This window comes from Electrophorus electricus, chromosome 22 (assembly GCF_013358815.1).
Source record: "Electrophorus electricus isolate fEleEle1 chromosome 22, fEleEle1.pri, whole genome shotgun sequence".
Lineage (NCBI taxonomy): Eukaryota > Metazoa > Chordata > Actinopteri > Gymnotiformes > Gymnotidae > Electrophorus > Electrophorus electricus.
In genome coordinates this window covers 5,792,358-5,805,708 of record NC_049556.1, presented here as the reverse complement: position 1 = coordinate 5,805,708, position 13,351 = coordinate 5,792,358, and the positions used below count along the sequence as shown (strand labels likewise).

Genomic DNA, 13,351 nt, shown 5'->3' with positions numbered 1-13,351 from the left:
CACATCTTAATACAGCATTACACTGGGCAAAGTAAATTCATACACATAAAACTATCATAGATCAAATGTGGATAGAAATCTGTTAAAATGCATTATATGGCGCATAAATATTACAAGCATAATATTAAGTCTTATAAATACTGATTCTTATATAAACAGATGAGGTCCAGATCTTCTGGGAAAAGATATCTCTGAGATCTGCTACAGTTGCCGCGGCAACTGCAAATATTTTACATCAGCTTTATTTGCATTTTGAAATTCATGGTTTGTACTTGGGAAAAACGAGACACAGTCTGCATGTGTGTATCTGTGTGTGTGTGTGTGTGTGTGTGTGTGTGTGTTTGTGTGTGTGTGTGTGTGTGTGTGTATCTGTGTGTGTGTGTGTGTGTGTGTGTATCTGTGTGTGTGTGTGTGTGTGTGTTTGTGTATCTGTGTGTGTGTGTGTGTGTGTTTGTGTATCTGTGTGTGTGTGTGTATCTGTGTATCTGTGTGTGTGTGTGTGTGTGTGTGTGTGTATCTGTGTGTGTGTGTGTGTGTGTGTGTGTGTGTGTGTGTATCTGTGTGTGTGTGTGTGTGTGTATCTGTGTGTTTGTGTGTGTGTTTGTGTGTGTGTGTGTGTGTGTGTATGTGTGTGTGTGTGTGTGTGTGTGTGTGTGTGTGTGCATTCATGACCAAAAACAGAGGAGAATAGGGTGTCGTTCTAATGAAGGTGAAGGGAGTGTGTTTCTAGCAAAGTCCTTCTCACTCGATGCTTAATGTCTCAGTATTACCCCAAGCATTTTCCATAACTGGTCAGCAATCTGTGAAACAGTGTTACCCGTGGAAACTGTTTAATTTGTGTTGTACACACATGTGGGTTGTATATGACAACAAAGTCGACTGTAACTTTAAACTAATGCGCCCTAAAGTGCTCATTGGTTCATTCTGGCTTTTTAAACCAGTGAACAAATGAATTAATAAATTAATGAAAACTTCAGCATGTCTTAGAAGCATGGCAACACAAAGATATGATGACTAAGGTGGCTGAGAGAGTATCACATGGAGCCGTCTCAGAAACTGATCTAGAGCTGATTACATAAATGCCTTTACTGTGTGTGTATGCTGCCCTGTCAGTAGGAATTAAACACTAACAAGCCAGTTTGGTCTGAAACTAAAATTGACCACTAGAGCTTAGTATAACTTGACTTTTTATCACATGAGGTTTTGAGGTGATAGCACCAAGAAGTAAGATAAAGGATAAGGCAAGACACTGAGAGAACATTTTAATATAGTTTGGGATAATGTACGGCAGTATGCATTGTATTGATTAACGCACACACATGCATATATATATAGAGAGAGAGAGATAAAGGCATAGCTATCCAAGAGCACGCACACACACAGGCCTGGCAAATTAATGAGTTCTCATTCATAACCTGGACGGAGAGAGGCGAATTCACCCTTCAGCGCGCTATTGACTGATTTCATTTATTCGGGGAGATGAATTGGAGGTAAGCGGCGCCACCTCCCGCGCGCCGCGCGCCGCTGCACTGCATTGTGGGAGAAGCGAAGTGAGGCGTGGCGGGTCAGCGTTCGTCTCCCTCGTCAGCGCGTGACAAATTAGCTAACGAGGAGCGGCCCTCGCATTTCCACAAACTAATTAACCCGGCAGGTACTGAGACAAATTATAATATTTATGTAATATCATCTCACATCTGTTTTCAAGGAGCGCGCAAAAAGCGGTCTTTATCCGAATACCTCATCTGATCCCCGTTTCGCTCCTAAACACGGGGTCTGTAAACACTAACACTCCTCACCAGGGTTTTTCTTTTAAACGTCTTTTAAACGTGTTGCAAATATTGTGTATGAGGACAGGGGGGAACTGTTACCTCTATACTGCCAGCAACCATGTAACAGCTGATACTAGGCCTATATACATGAATAAACGCATGGAAACCGCATACGCATGTTCGTGGCTAATGTGTCTTCATAGTTTTGAATAATATATATGAAATATAATCTTGTATGCAGTGTGCATCGTCGCTATTTTTTGTGTGGTCCACTGTTTCACACATAGGAGGTACTAATGTGTTTTTGGTTTTTTATTGCTTTAATTTGCGTATTCTCTTAGAGTGAGATTCGCTTTCTGATTCTGTGGTGAGGCTACATTAATGACAGTGATATGATTTGTTTGGTCAAAATATATAAGATTAAACGTCTCTTAGAGGTCGACCAAAGCTTTTATGGAATGCTTTTTCGAACCACCTCAACCCTTCTCCGTATACTAGAATACTATTAAAGTTTCAGTCAGGAATATTCTAACCCGCTCCTTCTCTGGACTAACACTCAGTTTTCTAAGCGTGAACGCTGTGATAATTCCCATTGTGACATGGTTATCGTTATCATGGGTTATCGTTATTTGCAGCCTTTATTATAGAGTAGTTGTACTCTGAATTGGCCAGTTGGCTTGTGCCGTTCCTTCAGAATCTCATCCAGGATTCTTGGGCCAGGGATATCTGAGCGGATTCATACTGTTCTGAAGGCGAACGAAAGCTAATTGTCTACTGTAACATGTTCATGCTATATTGTAAAGCTGGTATACGAGGTTCGAGGATACAAGTCTGATAGATAAAAGCCCCACAACACAGGAATGGTATTTAGATGCCACCATGTATCACCATGGTCTGTTAAAATGGGTTTGTTTCTTGAGTGTAATAGCAGAAGAGATGCAAATAGTAAATATCTTTCTATAGTCAGTCTTTCAGAGTTGACCAGAGAACCAGTGTCACACTATTCCAACAGATATATATTTCAAGCATTTGGAATGCGCCTAATTTGCTTTCATCCTATTATCACTGTGTATGAAAGCAAATTCTGCCCATCTACATATATATTTATGACATAGCATGTATTATTATTATTATTATTATTATTATTATTATTATTATTATTATACTCAAATATTCAGACAGTATATAGCAGCTAATATAAAAATAACGTTAAAATAATAATTAACTAATATAAAAAAAAACTATATAAAAAAAACTAGAAACTATAGTTTTTTAATTCACTCCCTGCTATTATGATCTATGACAGTGCTGGATATTACTAGAATTACTAGTGCTCTGCAATCAGTTAGAATTATTGTTCATACTAATACTTAATAATGATTGTTCTTATTAGTAGTCTACTTAACAATTATTCCATAATTTATTTGAGTGAATGTTTCTCTTTCATTTCTAACGGGAATGTAGGTTACTATATGGTGCACCGTACGAAAATGACCACATAAATGTCTCGTAAAGATTACTCAAAACATGGAGATAAGATTTACACTGAGATTTTCCGTACAACCGTAACATACGTCTCTCCTCCGGGTCACGGAAAGAGACGGCGACAGCAGCACCTGTTGTAAACCAGTCCTGGTGCCGAGGCTTGGTTTTTGGACATGACGTCATTGTCATGTGCCAAGAAGCCAACGAGGGAGACACTAAAAGGAAGCGGACAGTCGTGGATCATCTTCCGTCTCAGAAATGGTTGCATCGTCTCCTTTTGGTGTCACTTAAAATCCCTAAGCAATCACTCGGCAGTACTGGCATAACAAAAATCACAGGCCAGTTTCTTCATGTGCGGATGTAATCCCTGTACAAATGCTCGCATATGGTACTACAGATACTCTCATTCTGACAACCTGTAAGTTCCGGGGAAATTAGTAACAGACAGTGAATACAATTTGACGCTGAAATCGCATTTCCATCTTCTTGTAACCGCCAATTTGCGGATAAATGACAAATTAGGCTTCTTGTTCGTAATATGACATGTTGAAAATGATTTTATTTATTATTACATTCAATCGATATAAACATGTTCAGGAAACAAAATTGCTGTCAAGAATAAGTTCAAACATTTAAGAAATTTATATCGGTGATTAAGCACAGACAATAACTTAGAACATATCACAAACCGACCAAATGGGAACAATTCAAGAATGCTTTATCTACACAAAACATCCTATAGAACAGCATATAACATAGTCAGATTTCTTCTCGTTATAAATAATTCCCCATTCGTCTACCTTTGTTGGCACATGCAGTCGACGCCGAGTCCTTGAGGTCTTGTTCACTTTTTTTTGACAAGTTTGCCGTTTACATTTCCACTTCCTTGCTGTAAAAAAACGATTTTTCTTTGTCATCTTTTTTTCTTCTAAATAAAAACTCCCAGGGTAGTATATCGATGCACCGCGCAAACCTGGGGCGCGTGACCATGCCGTGCAGTGCAGTAGCAGTCGTCCTCTCTCGTTCTTAAACGCAAAATCTGTATATAAATAGACACTGATAATAACGAATACATTGCAAATATGCGCATTTTATTCTGCCTCTAATGTTGAAGACAGTTGTGTTCGCTGTAAAATTCAGCATAAATAAATAAATAAATAAATAAATAAATAAATAAATAAGGATTTTGTTTTCAAACTGTATGGAAATGGATGAAATTTCAGTTTTGATTTCTTCGGGTTTGATCCCTTAAATTGCACGTAATTAAGTATCGGTTTTAACTGTCTTTGCTTACGGACATTAGCATCCTGAGACTTCCTGGTGCGCAACTGGGTCAAGGGATCAAAATGATTTGACTGGGAATAGAGGGAAAAGAAAAAACACAACAGTCGACTCACGGGCCCTATTAAGTGAAACTCATAGAGACCGTGTGCTCGAGCGCTTTACGGCGCAGGGAGGCGATGCTCGTCCCTCTCCAGACGTCACTGTCCGGTGAGCTACAGAGCTGAGGCGAACCGGTCACGTTGGTCGGTCCGGAGAGCGAAGCGGGCACCATACCGGGGAACGTGGGCTGGTACAGATGCGACTGTAGACCGGAGCCGTTGGACGACATATTGGAGAGGCTCATGGAATTTGGCGGCGGGCCAGCGCCCAGGCTGCACTGAGACAGTGACTGCGCCATGGCCTGCTGTCGCCCGAGCGCGGGCGGTAACTGCAGCTGAGAGACGCTCGGCATCCCGGCCGCCGCCCAGCGGGTATCGTTAGCGTGGAAAGAGCAGAGGCTGTCACCCATGGCCGCTGCGGCCGCTGCGGCGGAGGGGAACTGCGGTAGGCCGTGGTGCGTGGGCAGCAAGGTGCCTGGGGCGCGGAATACGTTAGTGGTCTTCTTGCGCTTCTTCCATTTGGCGCGTCGGTTTTGAAACCAAACCTTCGGAAAACAATAAGGTGGTGTCAGACACGTAGTGCATCATAGATTAGCTGATAGAGCCCTGTGAGTTATAGAGGCTTTGATTCTAAAGATCACTGTGCATGTTATGACGTTTCATTATTTTAATCTTTGCACACAAACCAACGTAGACAATCTTTTGTTGCTAGCTCACGGCATTATACTCAGAATTATGAAGCTCTGCCATTGGATACAATTTTATATTTTATGCATATGTATCTGATATGTAAACAATTTCAGCACTCTCTGAACCGTTAGATCTTAGGCGAGTAATATGATATTTTGTTTTGCTAGTTATAGGAGCACCGGAATTATCCACCACAGAGTCCATGAACTAATAAATTGATGTAGCTAATGTAGCTATCGGTCGAAAATTGTCACTTTATATACAATTCTGGTGCTGATTTCATTTTATTATGTCTAAGTTGCCCTGCAGCCATAAGAAGCGTCTTCGTGTGATTAGTTAAAATTCGCCACCATTCCCATATAATAGCACTTCTTAAAGCGCACCTTTTCGCTATAATATGAGCACAAGCATGAGAGAGCGCGATGAGGCCTCCGCCAGGCCTGGCTGTGAATGGCACGCAGTGTTTATTTCCCGGGTCCTTGAGGTTTATAGAGATCTCGTCGAACAGCCGCGCGCGGGATGATTAACGAGCACATTTTGGGACAACGAAAAATGGAGGGAGGGGAAAAAAGTGGGGTGTCATATTAGGGCCCGAATCCCACTCGCGCCCCACGCAACCAGCTGTGAAATCCGGCCTCAAACGCATTACACTTCAGAGGAACAAAGAAAATGCAATTTCTCATACCATTAAAAAAGACAGAGCACACTGCGCGCGCAGACCATTAAGACGTGGAACCTGACAGACTTATTTTAGAGAAAGACATGCTAAGAGTGCTGCTGAAACTCAGCCGTTTATTTGAGGGGTACAAAATTATCGAGGCGAAATTACTTTGCGATCATCATTTTGCTAATTCAGTTTTTATGCAAATAAAACAGTAATTCGGCGGCAGACAGGACTGTTAATTATGATGGTTATTATTTCATACTCAACTCAACCAAACCATCTGCATGATTTTCACATTGAGTTTAATCAGCCTACGAACTTATAAATAATTCGGAAATTGGTTAATAATAATGATCTCGGTTTTATTGAACTGTCCTCTTGAAAAGGCTATACATATTTAATGAACTCGATGCATCAGAGGTTTTGCGAGACTGCTGGAATGTAGCGTTCATCTTATTCTACCCTTATTTCGCGGGCTAATTTACCGCGCGTTGGAATGCGACTGACCACCAATCACAGAGGTACTACCAGCCATAATTTTATAAAGTGATTAAGATAGCTATCTGTTCCAACGATTAAGATTGCGGTAATTGAGGTCTAAAATGAATATGACCCAACGAATGCTATAACTCGGGTCACCCTTTGAGTCAAATAGCCTACATGGAATTTATTGCTCATAGAGCTATGCAATTCCCTATACAACTTAGGTTATTTTTTTCTCGAATAAATATAATGAACGATTTTTAAATGATTAAAAAATCTAATAATTGCAGCTATACACAAATAAAAAAATACACAGCCGCCTAAAGTATTTGCTGATTTTAGCAATATTCTTTAAGAAACACAACGCTATGCTGTACATAGTGCATTTACAATTACTATTTTCTCAAAACAAATTAGAATAAAAACATCAGTATTACTTAAACCGAAACCGTCTCTACTTACAGTTAAAAATGACAGTAAAACAAATCTACCGTTTAGGTGAACATTTCTCAGGTTTAGCATGGCGAGATAGCTTTAATCATTTTCTTTATTTTGGGCTGGGTGTTAAAATGTTTTTGTTTGGACCCTTAAAGCGGAGTAGACAGCTTCAGCACCACGGACAGCGTCTATACTGCTCCACTATATTCTCCACTCTTGTTTAACTAATAATTATCTAACCGAATTTGGGGGACACTGATGTGGCTGTGTAAACGGGTAATGGTAAAGATGCTCTGTTTTATCTTTAATGTCTGTTTGTATGGGAGTTCGATGACATTTTCTTGGTATTCCGTCCTTCTGTTTTTTTAATTCTCCATATTTAACGTGATGAGAACAGTATATATTTTGTCCAGTTGAGCCTCCAAAAGCATACTTTGTAAGACTGGCTACATTACAGTATATTCTGTAGTTTTTTCTGTATTTAGTAGACCTACGTTGCCAGTAAAATTACCTTTGTTTTGATAAGGCCTTGCATCAAAAATGGCGTTCAGATGAAAGATATATATGAGTAATATAACCCAGCTTTACGAATTAAGATATAACAGTGCAAGAATGTCAAGATCTACTCATTCATCGTGTTAACAATCGGACAATTTCAGATTTCAACGTTACATTTCAACGTTACATTGATGCCGTGAACAAATTATTTACCTGCACGCGGGATTCCGTCAGGCCGATGCGGAGCGCCAGCTCCTCGCGCATAAAGATGTCCGGATAGTGCGTTTTGGCGAAGCTCCGCTCCAGCTCGTTGAGCTGGGCTGGGGTAAAGCGGGTCCGGTGCCGTTTTTGTTTCTGGGTCTGCTGGCCGCCGGACTGAACGGGGTTTTGCTGTTGTTGCTGCTGTTGTTTGTCTTGTTCTTTGCCGTTTACCGGCACTCCCGGAGGATTGGATCCAACATTGCTGATGTCGTCTCCTGGGAGAAGGGTTGCCCCTTCCACAGCGTCTGAACCCGGGGCGAGTTCTCCGGGGTGCCCGGGGTCAGCTCCCCCGCCGCCTAGCCTACACTTCAGCGCCTCCCTGTGTCCTAGGAGGTCGGCCGTGGCATCCTTCATCCCTGCATACACACACGGTGCCCACGTTTGAAACTAACGTTAAACTAACATTGTCCTGTGTCTGCAAGAGGAAACGGGTTACTGTAACCTGCACAACAGAAGTTGTTAGATTCACAATTTCATTCACGGAAATTATCCGTAGTACATAGTGTAAAATGTCCAGGAAATGTTTACTATTACAATGATGTTATCCACTAACACAGGAAGAGTACAGACGTTTAATTATGCCTTTAAAATAACTAATTCCATTTGATCACATCAATATCTTTGAAAACGCCTAAATCAAATTACTCTGTAATATAATAATAATGATTACTTTTGCAATGAATTAGATCACTTAAATCACATTAGGATAAAACAAGAAACAAATTGTCAATTTTCTCTGCTTGATTTAGAAGAGAAGGACCTCCAGCTTACAGTAGAGTTGCAGACCGGAGTTTGCCGATGATAACTCACCGAGGCGAGCATCCAGCAGGTCGGCGTGCGAAAGCATCGCGCACCGCTCCAGGGCGAAATGCTTTTCCAAAAAAACCTCTATGACTTTAAACTATTTAAAAAATATATATGGCCTAAATGAAAGCAAATTCGGTTTGTGGTTAAAAAGGAGGTTCCTTGCATTATAATGCCCTTTAGAGGAACGGGGAGGCGCTTAATAGTTGAATGAACCCATGAGCTTCTTCAAATAAGAGCCAATCAGCGTTGAAGCCTGGAGATGTCAGCCGCCCCGAGGCCTCACCGAACAGCCACTCAAAGCCGCGAGCCCGTAACCTTCACAAGTTAATTTCTTCTCGTTTCTGACGGAGGATTTTATCTCAACTTCAGAATTCCAACCTGTAAAACGACTCGATCTAGCATCAGTGAAAAACTCCGACCCCTTAAAAAACACTCAGGAGCTCTTTTAATTGAGCATTATTGTGTATTCACTGAGTTTAAAAAAAGCTTTTGGTTAGAAGTGAAATAATAAACTATTGTTATATAAATAGTCCGTCCTCATCATTCCCACGTGTTTCAGAATAATAACTTGATTTTATTACTCTTTAAATCAGTGCCAATTATTGTTAACTCGGGCTCTCCTGATTATTTGATTGCATACGGTCTAAAAAGGCTGGAGATTTATTGCTCTTAATGTAACAAAAGAAGTCCCAAGACAGGAGCGAACTTTCTCAGTTACCTAATGGCGTTTTAATTCAACGTCTCCTCTACAACCGACTCGCTGCTTCCCGTTTTTTTCCTCCACTGGCGACACTTTTGTCATTTAATCGTTAGTGATGACCGGGGATAATTTCTGTTTCCTGGTGAAAAGTTCCGGCTCTCGTGTCACACAGCATGTCCAACTCGCGCCTTTTAAAGACGAAGTGAACCTCTTCTAATGGCACTGGTCTGCCGGAGCAGCTAACAACAAAGTTTAGATTAGCAATATATTTCCAACCAGAGTAATTTTCAAGATCATTAGGCTTTTATGTAATTAGTGCCAAATCTATAAGCTTTTTATTGGGATTATTAGTGAGATCAGTATAAATTAGAGCTGATTTAGGGGTGTTTAGACTCGACTGTCACGGCAGGAGGAACTTATTGTAAATGATATGTGAGCAAATTAGGTGCATAATTCGGCGGAAAGTGGAAGCGGAGTGGGTCTGCGCGAGTGCTCGGCGCATTTCCTTGTGATGTGCACAGAAAGTGGAATACCCCCACAAGGCGTGGATCACAGGATAACACGCTGAAATGAATAAATATACGAGTTTGCGTTAAACACGCTAAACTCACAAATTACATTCATCGGATTGATTTTTTTTTTCATCGAAACTGTCCTAAATTAAGGTGATTTATTTCATTCAAAGCGAGCCACCATAAACAGGTCTGCTGGCATAGCCCATCCACGACAAATAAACCATCATTACGCCAATTAGCACAATAGCTTGTCACACGCAGAGCCTCTAAAAATATAAGCAGACACACAGAAATCCCTACAAAAGACACTCTAAGCAGATGCGAGCGGGGAGGTTTACTAAGCTCCTTTATTCGTCGCAGTGAATAGTGGGTTTTCAAGGCGCACAAAGGAGGCGTCCGAGCGAAAAACTTGGGCACTTTGGGCTCTTTTCTCTGAGTGTCCGTGGTTCAATTGGTTCTGCTCTTCTTTTATATGTCGGCAATCTGGTGGCAAGACCAAGAGCCCTATCCTCGGGACGCCGGGTCAGACGCGACTCCTGACACGACGGGGGAACGTATATGCCTTGCAGAACACAAGAACGGGAAGGAGTGTGGATTCAATTTGAAAACAATTGTTCGTCCGCCGTGAACTGATAAGCGAAATGTCAGAGAATGGGGACGAAGCAACGGAGACTACAATGAGCGAGTAATGGAAGATCTCCGGGTCTGTTCTTGTTCCTCTGCCGCTTCTTTTGGGCATAAAAATGTCTGTTGTGTGTTGCGCTCTGAGGGTGGGGTTGAACTGATATAAATGCAGAGAGCAGAACATGGCTCTGTTTTGTTTAACGTGGCTAAAAGTATAATAAATCAGTGCCGAAGTAGTGCAGTGCATATGATGTCTGTGTCGAAGCGCGTCTGAAAGCATTTTGTGTGCAGTATTGTGAGTAATCAGGGTACTGTCGGTGAATCCGAGAAAGAGAAGCCGGAATGTTTCTTGCGTTATGGCGACGGCTACCAATAACGATAATTTTAAATCATTATGTTGTTTAGTCTTCGCCGTGGTGGCTCTGGAGTGCGCCGATGTCGTGTGATTGATAGCGCACTTCATTTTACGACTTTTCAATAGCCCGAGCTTTTTATAGCCATACAAACAAAAGTGAATCACTCCTCGTGAGCCGCCAGGTCATATTTAACCGACTAAAAACGAGACAGACGCTTAACGACGCTTTCAGAGGATACGTGAATCAAGGGATGCTTTCAAAGAGATATCACTCTGCGTGTCAAAACTATCAAATATAAACAAACCGCTTCTTTGCGCAGGCATTGACCCACTCTTAAAATTCCCTAATCTCGCTGATTCTTTTTGTCTTTATTCAGCAGTAAGGGGCGAACGTAAGGATTTTCTGTGGCGGATCAAGTGATTTTTTCCTAATAAATAGGTTTTAGATTGTTGCACACAGGCGGAGCAGGTAGACACCAGCCTTGCTGGGAATACATTGGCTGGCTCTAATGCAATTCATTCTGTCTGTTTACCTCGTGCAAAATGTACAGATTGAATTTCTGTACACCAATACCAGGCCCCGAAACCTGCACGGGAATTACAAGCTTTCTTTGTGAAAAGCAAAGGAAAGAAGAAAAATTTTTTTTAATCCATTTGCAGAAAATTCAGCGCCGTTTCCTGACAAATAGTGGGAAAGAAAGTCCTGGTCTACTGCAGCAAAGGTGGCGATCTCAACACAAAACGAATACTACGGGGACTATAGCCCTAACAACAGCAGCAGCAACAATAACAAAAATAATGATAATAATAATTACACAGAACAAATACGCTCAAATTCATTTCACATACAAAATTATCGTATCTGCTGATAGGTCTCAGCAAGAAAAATAAATACAATAACATGAAACAAATCCTACAGAGATAAAGGTTAATGTCTTACATAAGAATTTCATGTATTTCATATATAGATTTAGAGGGATAGTCATTCTTATTTGTCTTATATTAGCCATTGATTTCTATGTATTTTTAAAAACACGAACTCTGGAACTGGTTGTTTCTAAAGAGTAGCAGCAATGTTGTATTTTAAATCATACTAAGAAGCTGACATAATTTTGGCGTAAGTTTATCTTCTGTATCTGAGTGATCAGATCATAGAATTATCTGTCATGTGAAAAGATATAGAATCAAATAACGTGAAAATGGCAACTTTTAAGATTAGCTGTAAGCTAATAACAAACCACATGAAAGAAACGTTTACTGCAGACTAAGGTTTATTATGCTAAATAATAAACGTGGTAGTATACAAAGGTAAACATAAAATAAAAATAGTAATATATTACCATCACCACCACCAACTACTACTACAAAAAAAACAAACAAAAAAAACCCCCAAAACAATAATATTACTATTACTACTACAAACAACAATAATCTGAACCAATGAATGATGAACCAATGAATACCGTTTTAGTTTCAAAAAGGTAAGAATTAATGATTGTATACTGTGGGAATAACGAAACTGTAATTGACGGTGAATCAGTGGCAGAGCTGAGTCACATCTTTCCCGCGCCAGATAGCGATAACAAGCCTGCATCAATCTTACGCTGCCTATAAATAAAAATAGACAAACAAACAAATTCTCGCCCTGCAAGTTAATGCAGCGCATCTGGGCGGAAAGTAGACATTTTCACGCGCCCTAGAGATGAGGAGTGACTTTTAATAAAATCACATGAAAAAACAAATGTAATTCTGAACACGCTTTGGAGCTGAGAGAATTCCCCTCTCGCTCCCGAATGGGACCGGGAAATTCATCGGGGGTTTGCAGCGGGACCGAAACGGCCTGATGCATGACTGCCACCGCCTCGTGCTTCTCGCTCTCCCAATGCGTTACTGCACCGCAGCGCGAAGGAGAGAGAACATGAGGGATGATTTTTGTTGACACCTCCTTCTACCCAAGTCCTGCAACTGAATGTAATTCGCAAGGCGTCTATATTCACTCAATTAGAGAATTCTAAAGAGAAAATCGATCGTCCATCTGCAGAAATGCCAGTTTAACAAATTAGATTCTTGTTTCGTGCAGGTGATTCGGTGACAGTCGGGGGATTAGAAGTAATAAGTTGTTGTGTTTTAGCTCGTGGGGAAGAAGCGCGCCGCGCGCTAAAGGCGTGCGCTTCATCCATCAGGTGCACCGTCCTCCGTCCGCGCGAACAGGTAGCGCCCACCGCCGCATCTCATGCTTCAATTAGAGGCGCTGCCCTCCGAATGGACTCGATTAGACCGTGATTTATCCGAAAGAAATATAATTATGGTTCCAAATAAAATAATCAGCATTGAAGAGCGATTTCCTTAACGAGATGGAGCGTCTGGGTGTCACGGAGCAGCGGCGCCTCATTAGAGCCGTAATGAGACTTTGGGGTGAAGCCGATAATTATCGAAATCTGTAGAATGAAGACCAAGCCAAATGGAACCCGAATTCATCTGCTTCTGTGACTCCAAACCTGCACCGCACCGGCCATAACCTTAAACTCGCGACACAGAAGCACGGGCGCGCGCCTAAATGAGCTAGAGTTATGTTCGATAAAATCGCAGACATCATTTAGCTGGTGAATTGACACATTAATCAACGATGCTACAATGTTTAACATGAATTACTTTACTCGATATTGGACAGTGAATGGAA

At 41.2% G+C, this 13,351-nt stretch overlaps 1 protein-coding gene across 1 annotated transcript; it reads right to left on the bottom strand.

Annotated features, from left to right (window-relative positions):
• Positions 1–3,838: 3,838 nt before the first annotated feature.
• otpa (orthopedia homeobox a) lies at positions 3,839–8,593 on the bottom strand. The gene is made up of 3 exons (XM_027019312.2): positions 8,481–8,593; positions 7,623–8,026; positions 3,839–5,181 (listed from the first exon to the last, which is right to left on the bottom strand). The coding sequence occupies exons 1-3, from the start codon at positions 8,515–8,517 to the stop codon at positions 4,660–4,662; spliced, it is 963 nt and encodes a 320-aa protein (XP_026875113.1). The 5' UTR covers positions 8,518–8,593; the 3' UTR covers positions 3,839–4,659.
• Positions 8,594–13,351: the final 4,758 nt, after the last annotated feature.